Below are 11925 nucleotides of genomic sequence, written 5' to 3'. Positions count from 1 at the left end.
TATTTAACCACACTGAGAATTATCTTTGTAATTATATCATTTTTGTTACAGCTTATGTTGTACACGTGGCTGTCATTAAGTGTCTAGATTATGCTCATTTCCAAGTTACTTTTAATGGAAAATATTTTATGAATATCTAAGACGACAACTAACAGTCTAATATCACTTTCTTGTGGCATCAAATTCAAATAGGAATGCAGTTAAGTGTACCTGAACTTGTCTTAAAGAGTTTTGTGTGCGCATTATCTTGACTACTTTGACCAGTTGCATGCAAAGAGATTTAGCTCGGTGATGAGAACACTCACTGTCACCAAATCCTCATACAAGCTCAAACAAAGAGTATGAGTCTGCCTTCTGTCTTCTTGTAGTCATTTAAGATGGGCTAAATAAAAACTGTGTCCTTCATGTGTTGTTAAACCGTTCAGGATACCATCACCAACAACAAAGGTGAAAAAGGTCATGTGAGGAGTAGGATTGTGGAGGTCAACATATGGTGGAGATGTGCGTCCTAACTAAGACTAAGCAGAGCGACAGAAGGTGCCCACATAGAAGTCATTTGCTTTATTCACTTATGTCAAGAAATTATACATAAGAGAGGAGGAGAGTTCCAATGAATAGCAAACTTCTACAACTTCTACATTTCAGTCCTGAGATTGACAAAAAGCAGGGGGCTGAGCAGGTCTCTGGGATGGAGGGAGGTGGGCGGGGGGGGGTGCGTGGCAGTTAGAGCAAATCCAAGATGACGCTTGTGGGGAGATTAGGAGGAAATTGCACAACTGCGGAAGGAAAGAAGGTATGCAATCATTGGGATGCTTGTTGTATAGGCACATTTTTTTTTTAACAGATTTGTTTCATATTAACACATCTTATTCTGTCCGAGATATATCACTTCCAAAAAAGTGGCATATTCTTTTACATTTTTTTTCATCCTGAGGAGACACAAACATAAATACATCACTGCAGGGAGAACAATAAGAGAGCTGCTTTATATATTTCCCATTTCCATATATATTATTTTCTCAAGGTTGCCGCACCCTCAGACTTGGACATTGTTGGTGCATTCGAGATCATCCAGGAAAGAAAAGAGCCCTGTTTGCCCAAAGGAACATTGCACACAAACAATAAAAGAAACAGGAGGAAAAAGCAAAATCCCCAGACTTTTATATTTGAATTGGATACAGACATACACATAAGAATATTTGGCGGCAATAAGCTTCTTCAGCTGAACCTATATAGTTATGATGCTCAAGATATGGAACGTCCTAAGCTCCTGCTGGATGGGCTTTTGGGGCCAGTTTGTGATTTATGTGCTCGTCTATGATTGGACAGCACTTGGAAAAAAAAAAATCATATTGCGGCGGGTGCACCTATTTTGCCATACAAGCATGTTAATTATTGATGAAAGTATTTTTTTGCTTGGTGGGAGCTAAAGAGCTGCCCTATGACATTATCTGCTTCTGCCAGGAATAGACATTGAGAGGGGGATGTTAGGAAGGCGCCCTGGAAGGCCAAGTTCTAACCCCCTCCGATGACACACACACACACACACACACCCCCACACACACTTTACCATGTGTAGGCTGGAGAAGCAGCGCCAAGACTCTACAGAGTGAGCAGCTGCCATTGTTTTCTTCAACGCCGCGTCCCTTATGGCCCCTTGTTTTTAACCGACCCGCTTCCCTCTCAGGTGCATAAAATGCAGCAGAACCTTTGCACAGACTAAAGGTCTTCATGGGATTTACAAAGGAGCTTTACAAGGAGCGTAAGTCAATTTCTCTCCACGCTGCCCTCAGGCCATCCTGGTGAGCATCTCGGTGCCCTTGAAAACAGGTTAGCTGTCGATACGTTTTACAGATCTAAATGTCCTCATTCACATGGTGCTCACATCTGTCCTTTCCTAGGTAGCATAATTGGCTTCCAGCATTTAAAACTTAATTGATTTACTAGAATGTGATACATGGAGGCACAATATGTCTTTCAGGATAATTTGAACGGAGCTTGAATTTGAATATGAGGCCGCTGAGCTGAGCCAAAGAGGGGCATCTGATAGCGGCACCATGCAGGAACATGGCAATTATCCTGATTACTGATGCTTCGAGGCTTTTCTGACCCCAAAATCCCTCCCTGTATCTTGCTCCGCTTTGAGATCTGTCACATTGCACAGGGCCCCCTCAGCCAAGCGGGGAGCAACCATGTATAATCCAACAGAAAACAAATCCCCCCACCCCGATCAAACACAGCCGTCTTTCAAAGCGGGCCGATGAGCCCGGGCGCCACGGTGCACCGCTGAGGCCCTTTGAGACACGGCGGAGACTGGGCTTTAGCCGCCACCCCCCTCTACTACCATCTCTCCCACCCGACCCCGCTGTCCTCCCCTTCAATGGCGGGCAGTCATAACCTTCAGTTTGTTTTAAGTACTGCTGAACCCTGTTGGCCTTGGACGGGCGGGGGGGGGGATAATGACATGCCATATGCCACTCTGCCTCTGCAGCTGAGTGAGCCATACATGGATCAGCTCAAGCACAAATCAATTTGAAATTTAATTCTATTATCCTAATATGGCCTAAAGCGTGCATCGTCCAAATTGGGAAGCTGGGTTACAGCGTGGCCAAGATGCAGCTCGACAACAGGAGCTCGTTAATGGATTCTGGAACAAATAGCCGCAAAGTGAAGCGAAAAAACCCCCCAAAAACTTTCTCAATCTAAATGCCTGTAAATTGACAATGTCTTTCCTCTCTAATTACTGTAATCCTCTCTGTACCTTACATGAAATCCATTCCTATTTGAAAAGGGTTTGATTTCAACCCTCTGTGTCAACTGAATACTCTGCACTGGTACTGTCATCCAATACTCCCATTAGCTGAGAGGACGGCTGCCCCAGACCTCCACTGGTGGGAAAGACCCGACACCAGAATCTCCACTGCCTCAAGTGTTGGCTCTTGACTTCAACGTCATGTGACAGGGTTTAATGCTTGGATGCAGAAGCCAAACGGAGGGGATTTAGGGACGGGATGTATCTGTAAATCTGTCAAAATATTTCTACAAGACAGAAAATATGGCAGAATCAGACCGCGGCTGGGGCATTAAGCTGTTGAAACAACATCTTTTTTTTTGTTTTTTTATTGGAATGTTAAGGAGGCTTACTGTGCAAAATATAAGCCAAGGAGCATGGTGTTCTTTAGGCCACCAGCACCTCAATGACAGTGGAAGGTCTATAAACACCAATAACTGACATTTAAAAGCTCATAGTCATGATTTAGGTCAGCTGACAAAGTTCGAATAAGGACACATTTCTGTTTTTATTTGGAGGTGAGGGGGATCCATCATATTGGCAGGATTTAACACTTTTTTTTGTGTATTGTTATTAAATACAGTGTTTAGATCCCTTGAGGATTTCAGGAGCCAAATTTAAAGTTTTTTTTATCTTCTCATTGACAGCAAAGGTTCAACATCACTCATCAAGCGTCGGCTTGAGGTCCCACAGGGTCCAACTTCCCGCTGACATCTAAAGGACATCTAGGTTTAGAGAATAATGACAGACGTCAAAGCCAAGACGTGGCCTCTGGATATATTCTTAAAGAAATTTATTTTACACCTCAAAACAAAACAAAAAAAAGAGATAGGGATTAGGGATGTGGTACATTGGGAATGTATTGACAACTGTAGTTTACATTTTTTTGGTGTAAGCTCAGAGAAAAAAATGTTCATACAGTCATAATAATTGCACTTCATAAATCTAGACTGATGCCAGTATTTCCCCACAACAACGCTCCGGCTCTCGCTTTATTTAATAAATTGAATTTAGCAATGAAATTCCACTGACAAAAGAAATGCTAATCAAGACCACAGGTCTGCTGCACTGATCCAATTTTTCTCTTTCACTTGAATCCCACAAGGCAAAAACACATCGCAGTAATTTAAGTGCAGTACATTCAAGGGAATCTCACAGTCATAATAAATATTTCACCGCTCTGAATCATCTAGTTAAGACTGGCCCGGGCTAAATACATCCCAACCAGAGGCCAAAATGAACAAGAAAAAGCGACCCTTGTCTCATTTCATCTGATGCCAGAGGAGAGCAAACGATTGTTTTCATTTTTTTTTTTTTTATTTGCAAGAGGACTAAATCGTACCTCCCAAAATAGAACTCACTGCTATCCCAGCTTCCTCTATCGCTATGACGACACCTGACAAAGAAGGCAGATGTGACAGTTACACATATTGGAGACGCTAAGTCCTCCGTTAAATAGGAAGCGAGATCTGCAAAAGAATTCCTGTACATTACTCAGATATGATTTTATGGGTACCGTGATGGAAATCTTCATATGAAACATGGGAAAATAAAAGTTCTGAGGCTTTTGAAGAGCTAAAACGCGCGCACACGCACACCCCATACTCGTGTTAAGCACATGTATCATTATGTCCATAACCTCGCAATTCACATTGTTCACTGTAACATTTCTTTTTCTGTGTCTTATGTTCCTTTTAAATAAGTGTTTCAAGATTTATTGTTATGAAGGAGTATTAGGAAGATACAGAAAGGAAAAGGAAAATCATGAGGACAAAGTTATATAAGAAGATAAATATTTACATTTTCTCAACAAAAGAAACATTATGAAAAAAATATTAAAATTAAATACATTTATATTAATCAAGTCATTGTTGATGAATTAATATGAAACCTTTCATGTTGCAGTCTCAAACCCACCACATTATTCAGGTAATATAAATATTTGTTAACTTGGTTGACAATTAAAAACAAATAATGATGGCAATATTATGCCCGTATGTTATTATCTCAACATTACAACTTGATTCTCATAGTATCATCATTTTCTTTTCTGTGTGGGCCTAATACTCCTTCGTAATTGCACAGGGTGGTTGAAACGTAACTAGGCTTTATAAAATAGATTTTAGGAGTTTTAGAACCGCTGAAGATGTTTTGAAAACATTTTAAAAAAAAGAAAAAGACAACACTAAAGGGGATTTCGTATTGTGTTATTTCCCTACTGACTTCATTTATTTTCCAGATGGCCAGTTACTTGGCTGTCTGTTTTTTTTGTTTGTTTGTTTTTGACGCCACCTGTACTTACTGCATGTTGAAATATGGTTTATTTTTATTTTGCTGTGAAATACAGGATATCTCCCATTTGAAAAAAAGTGTAATTGGAATATTAACTCATTTAATGCCAGAATTTTTCACGAGAGGAAACGCCTCAATTCCCGCGTTTTTCTGGATTTTGACTGATTTTGCGAGGCCAACAGAATACTGTGTTCTAATGCTATAAAAACACAGAGTTATGACGCAAAAAAAAAAAAAAAAGGCTAAGACGTATAAATACGTCTTTGGGAGGCAGGGACTACATTTTTGAAAACATATATTTATGTCTTATTGATTGAATGAGTTAATTATATTACCATTTTTTTTAATGCCTAGTTACTTTTCAACCACCCTGTATAGATTCCAGTGTTGGTTAGGGAAATGCGCTCTCACAAAGCAGGTTCTTACAGAACCAAAGCAGTGACGATGCCTCAAAACAGGACATAAGAAACTGCACATTTGCTTGAAAAGGAATATTTAAATCATAAGAACCAAGTGGAAAGAACAAAGCATCAGAGACACTTCCCCCCCATAGCAGCCAATGCATATAATATACCTACAAATATATAAAACAACATAAAATAGGTTCAAGTTTTTCAAGTTTCTTAAATATATCATATCCAAACTACCCAATTCCAAACTTCAAAGTTAACAAGATTCAAGCAGTGCAATTTATGTATCAATTATAACAGCAATAATCATTAATAATGTACTATCCTTTCCTAATCAGACTTGATGATTCTGTTGCAGAACACTAGAGTCCTGGCTATGTTTTCACTGAGTCTGTGTTCATCCATCTGCATGTGGTGTTGGATGTGGAGAGCAGCCCTAAACTTTGGTCCTCCGAAGACCATATATTTCAGTGACAACCTACACAGTAGCTTCAGTCTTAGTATTTGAAGAGGGGGTACAAGTGGCGTATGCACTTCATGTCAAGCTATGAAAACAAAAAGAAAAACAAATGAGAGAGAAAAGTTAAAAGTTCAGGCAAGTAAAACATCAGCAACATAAACGGAAACAGAAAGACAAATCAATCAAAGCAAAATTCCTATTGGCAAACTGCACAATGGATCATCAGGAGAATCTTAAAATCCCTTTTCTCCCCCACTTGTAATTACTACTGCCGTTTCTTATTTGGAATTCTCATAGCCTGGCTTGAAACCACCAAAGATTGGGTCACACAACACGACAACAGCTCTTCTCACTAAGCTCGCACACCCGTTAAAGCAAATCTCCACTCCCACAAAACTGGATCTGTCCTTTGACTTTAGATTTTCTTTACAAATTCACATCTTGATTCTCGTGATTCGGTGGTGCCTCTATCTGTAAACGGGGAGGCGGATGTGTGCGTGCTGGTGGTCCAACAGACGTGGCACAGACACAGTCTCGTAGCCTTTGCCGAGCATCTGCTCCTTTATGCATGGCGGGTGGATGTCGTTGATCAGGTATTCCAGAGACTGCAAGCTGCTGCTCAACACTGATGTGTTGCACAAACTCTTGCTGGGCAGGCTGCAACACAGCCGGCCTCCGCTGTCGATGCCGGGGTGATGATGATGATGGTGGTGGTGGTGGTGGTGATAGGGATGGTGCGGGTAGCCCACTTCTCTGTGACCCGTGGCCGACCCGCCTGTGGAGGAGACCAGAAGCTCCTGAGGGTTGTAGCAGTCACTATCAGGTGTCACCAGGACACTGTTCCAAGGGGGGGCAAAGTACTGACCCACTGAGAAATTTCCGTGCATGCCCATGCAGTTCAAGGGGGAGGAGGTGACTTTCTCCAGCCCGCCTCCGCCGCTAGCGCTCGCCGTCAGGTGGTAAGGTCTGGATGAGGACGAGGAGACTTGCCCCGCCATGATCCCGCCGACAGGAATGCAGCTTTCGGGGGACTTGCTGATGGCCCCTCCCCCTCCGCTCCCCCCGCTGTACATTCGTAGCACTGCCTGTTGTTGCTGCTGCTGTTGCTGCTGCTGCTGCTGCTGCTTCTGCCAGAGGATGTAGTCCACACCGTCCGCGTAAACCCCGCTCTTGACCACCTCAGTGTTTTGCGGCGGCAGCCCTGGACCCGTGTACACCATGTTGGCCTGTGGGCCAATTCCCAGCACGTAACCTGCACCTGAAGAGCTAGAGGAGACCCCCATGACAGTGGAGCCCTGCTTGGAGGGACTGGAATTGGAGGGTGGCGCCCCTTGACACACCTGCTGCAGAGCCTGGGCTTGGCAATGCTGGTTGATCTGGTAAATGATGCTCTGGATGGATGGGAGGTTGGACTGTGCGGGGAGAGCCAGGCCACGCCCCCCTGTTACAGGAATCACCGAGCCAGCTACAGTGACGTTGGGGGGCACTGACAAGCCAGGACCCTCTGGAGGCTTTGTGTGCCCTGTTTGATATCCCATCTGGCTGGGGCCAGTGACTAAAGTGCTACTACTAGGTGGGTATGGTGCAACGGCAATGTGGGCTGGAGAGAGCTTAGTCCGTCTGCCTTCGGAGTTCTTGAGAACACCTTTTGACGAGACAAAGGTGGAAGTGGATGATGATGAGGGGGAGGAAGAGGTCTTGACAATGGCAAGTAGACCATGGTAGCCCCCGGTGTGGAAGTGTGGATAGGGGCTGTAGCGCTGGCCAGTGGTGTCGTAACCATTTACAGTCCGGTTAAGGTGCTTGTGCTGGGGAACCCTGATGTTGGTCGGGAAGATCTTGATGGACAGAGGGCTGTTGGCTGTCTTCTGAGCATAGGCATCAAGTTCTGCTGCGGTGGGGTAGCGAGGGGAATGTGTAGGCACCACCAGGTCACCTGGGGGTCAGAAAGAGAGGAAAAATGCATGAGATTCAATGTTGACCATTTTCACTTTTTAATTACTGTAACTATCTAGGGGGGGCAGCCAGAGATGCCTTCCAACCCCCCCAAAAAAAACATAATTTGCATATTCTAATCAGTAATATTTTTCATGTTCCATCGCAGCGCTCCTCCATTAGAGATTTCTTTCTTCCCTCTTATTTTAACTCCCTAGTCGAGTGGATCTTTTTAAAAACTCATTCTGTCAAAAGCCTGGAACCTTAGGCGGTGTTAAATCCGTGCATTGTGAAATTAATTCAAACTCTCTTTAGCAATGAATTAGGTTAGCCTTGGATACTAAGCAAGGAGGGAGTAGATCAAAGCTGGTTTAATTGGAATGGCACATTTGAGAATTGTAAGTGGTGCAGTCCAGTATATAAACAGGCCCAGTTCTATCATGTATGGTGTTTTTATTCAGGTTCATAACACCTGCTGGACTCAACTTTAAGGCACACATTCAAAATCTAATAAGATTTAATAGATTAGATGAATCAATCAAAAATACTGGTACTGTGTGTATTATATGATTGTGGTTGTTGTTTATAGTGGTTCTGTAACACCATGAGCGTTCGCCAATACTTTAGACTACTAAATGTGATTATGGCGGCACGGTACACGACTGCTTAGTTAATGTAACACTCTAAATTGTCCCGAGCTATGATTGTGAGTGTGGGTGTGTGTGTTTGTTTGTCGGTGTGTGCCCTGCGATTGACTGGCAACCAGTTCAGGGTGTACCCCGCCTAGTGCCCGAAGACAGGTGGGATGGGCTCCAGCACACCCTCAGCCCTTGCGGTTTGGATAATGGATGTATAAATAGGGTTAACAAAATACTTGTGTCATACACCACTGCAAATTAAGAGCATAGAAGTGCGTCAAAGCTTGAAGAAAAATTCTTTTGCTGCAATAAAACAGAAATTGTTACAATTAAATACAAAAAACTAAAAATATAAAGATGAGAAAACTGCGATATGTACAGCCACCGAAAAAAAAGTATACAAAAGCATCTACAGTAAGCGCTCTGTGGTATTTGCAATATGAAACTCTCCAAGCCCAGAAATTCAATTCAGCAGCAAAGACGGCGACTGTGAATAGCAATGGCCATCGTTCAATGAGGCAAAGCTCAAGGTGGCAAACAGGAAAATGGCAATTTTGAGAGGGAAAAAAAAAAACTCATGTGTCATTGTTTGGGGGCTGGTCATGGAGGTGAGGGGCCACATTGAGATTGGATTTAAACAACATTATTCAGGCAATTTCATGGCTACTTAGCTCAGTGCAACAGAAAGTGTGTGTAGGGGGGGGGGTTTGGAGGAGAACTCAATTTACAAGCGATACATCAGCTGCCACAAATGACTTGCGATCCCTTCATAAATATATTTTTTTTATGCAAAAGGCGACCAAACACACACGCACACACACATGAGGTGCCGTGACTGTGCTGTCAGCAACCTAAAGAGTATGCGCAGGTTGCAGACTGTGACTATACGACTCACTCCATTTCCTTTCCAATTGCAAAATCATTTAAAAAAGACTCCACAGCCAAATAGCCTCAATCCTCATTTCTGGGCTTCCATTACAGATAGCACGGGGAGTTAATTTCAACAACCCAATGTGTCTCCAACTGTGAAAATGATTAAATCTACAAGATCCATATCATAAAAGAAATAAATTTGGAATTTAACGACACAGGGGAATAACTGAATATTCTGAGCTGAATTTAGTGCATGACCTATTCCATTGCCATTGCTCATTTCTTGCTTTCGCAGCAAAATCTGTTTGTTGATTACAAATCTAATAGAGAGTCTGAGGAAGAAAAAAAAATAGTGCCATCCGAAGGGGCGGAGTTCAGTGTGCCAGGCCAGCCCAGCTTCGACCTCGCCAACCTTGATGAGGCATCGCTCGGCTTCCCTGGCGACGTCGCTGCCAGACGCTTTGATGCTCTCACTCACAGCGGAAAACTGACAAGACTTGTTTGCTTTGCTCTGAAGAGGAAAAACACGCTCATTTCAAAGCCCATCGCTGGTCCACATGTAAATGGAAAAGGCAGCATTTTTTTCTCAACTGCTTTACATGAGGAAAAAAAACATCTTTGATCACCACATGGTCCAAATGAGGAAAGATTCTTGGCTTTCAGGCATATCAAGGGCCTTGTGTCCTGCCGCCCTGACAAGCCCCCAGATGCATTATGCCCATCATTCCACCTAATTACTGCCACATGAAGAGGAAAAAAACGATAAAAAAAACAGCCAGAAATTCATTAAAGAGTGGCTTATTCTTTTTCCTTCTCACAGACTGAGTCCATATTTTCCATGGCCGCGCTTGAGTTTCTTCAAAAAAGGCGAATATAAAGCCTTCTCCCTCCGTCTTTTCCCAGCCTGTCCCTTGTTTGTCAATAGGCAGAGACTTTGGCACGCCAACCTGGCATCAAAGGGCTTCACACTTCATGGGCCACAGGGATTAGAGGCCTTTCAGGCCTACAAAACCCATCTCGGCTCCACAAAGGCTTCCGGTTATTAGAAATCACAGGCATAAAGGAAGAAGGGGGTTGAGGGTGGGCGGGGTGGCGGTTGGCAAATGAGCATCTGGATACATCTGATTTGAGCGTCCCCCCCCCCACAAAGTTGCATGGCAGAGATTTTATAGCAAACTTCATTACAATTAGCCTGGGCCATAATTTTGCTGGCCTATACACACAGGTTAATGTCGGCACATCTTTTTTTCCCTTCAGAAGCAGGAAGTCTGTTCTGCCATGTGACTTATGGGTTTAGTTGGCGGTAGATCTGCGCTAAGAGCAAAACAGCATACAGTACAGATGGTGCTTGCTGATAAAACACCCTCCAAGGCAGCTTGCATCTCCTTAGTGTGCACCCTCACCTCCTCGCAAGGTAGGGGCTTTCCTGCACCTGTGCGCACGCCTCGGCGCGCCTGTGCATGCAAATAGCACGCGTGAAAGCTGAAAAACAAGGCACGCAAACAACACACACACAAACCTGCATCTGCACTTGTGTGTCTCGTTTGACATCAGTGAAGCATGTTGTTATCCTCTGCTCTGCGCTCTCTCTTGAAATGTAGGGCAGGGACAACAACAGGTGCCTGTGCCGGCGACAGCCTGCGATGCCTCCTGGGCTAAATGCTTCACACTTGCTTCATTTCGACATGCGACAGCCTTGTAAGGATTAATTATTTCCCCTGAGGATGCAAGAATATGCTTTTTTCCCTTCCGGAGACGATGTGCATTCACAATCACATGAAGTAGCTGACAGTAAATGAACCGGGCAAACCTGAGCCAGGAAAGAGAAACTTTAAAAGAAATGTGAACAAACAAAGAATATGATTGGACTGCATAGCAGATGAGCTAAAAGTGCGAGCAGCCACGCATTTATTAGGAGCAATCACGTGCTGGGGAGCCGAGATGGCAGGAAAGCAATTAATGGGCTGACCTTCGTCCTTAATAATCCAGGGCCTGGCACACAATGCCCATGTGTCAGGGCAGCACATCTCTAAATGCCACCCCTCATTAGCACGATGCACGCAGTGAGGGAGGCGATCTGTGCAGCGTCCTACTCTGCAGCGGTCAGACAGGCACCGAGAGCAGGCGTGGGATAACACGGCAGCGTGGGGTGGTGATATGATCTGGAAAACCCATTCCACTGGGAGGATGGCCACTCTCGTTTCTCTACATTTTTGATTGGCATGAAGCTCCCCAAGCGCAACGTCCTTGGTGTACCCGGAGCTGTCTCTGTGATTGCTTGTGTGCGTGTGTGCGTGTGGGGGTGTGTGTGTGTGTGTGTTTGGAGAAGGGGGTGCTCGATTCTTAATACTCAATTAACACTCCTTTAATTAGCCAGCAGTACATTTTGAATTCTGATGAACTAATTTTCTCGGTGTGTGTGGGCATGGGGGAGAACTGCTACAGACGAGGTCCAATAGGTACAAAACAGCAATAAAGAGGGAACCGGTTAGATTAGACTGTATAAAAAAAAATCCATTAAATTCT

The 11925-nt window shown here is 43.8% G+C and overlaps 1 protein-coding gene across 1 annotated transcript in view; it reads right to left on the bottom strand.

Moving 5' to 3' along the window:
* Nucleotides 1–546: 546 nt before the first annotated feature.
* fam222aa (family with sequence similarity 222 member Aa) overlaps nt 547–11925 on the bottom strand; it is a 55166-nt gene continuing 43787 nt past the window's right edge. The window contains exon 3 of the mRNA XM_088297379.1: nt 547–7889. Coding sequence (XP_088153505.1) covers nt 6421–7889 — 1469 coding nt within the window. The 3' untranslated portion in view covers nt 547–6420. The remainder of the gene's footprint in view (nt 7890–11925) is intronic.

This window comes from Idiotropiscis lumnitzeri, chromosome 1 (assembly GCF_059441095.1).
Source record: "Idiotropiscis lumnitzeri isolate Australia: NSW breed Sydney's pygmy pipehorse chromosome 1, RoL_Ilum_1.0, whole genome shotgun sequence".
NCBI lineage: Eukaryota > Metazoa > Chordata > Actinopteri > Syngnathiformes > Syngnathidae > Idiotropiscis > Idiotropiscis lumnitzeri.
The sequence above is the reverse complement of the archived record's forward strand: the minus strand, read 5'-3'. Positions and strand labels throughout refer to the sequence as shown.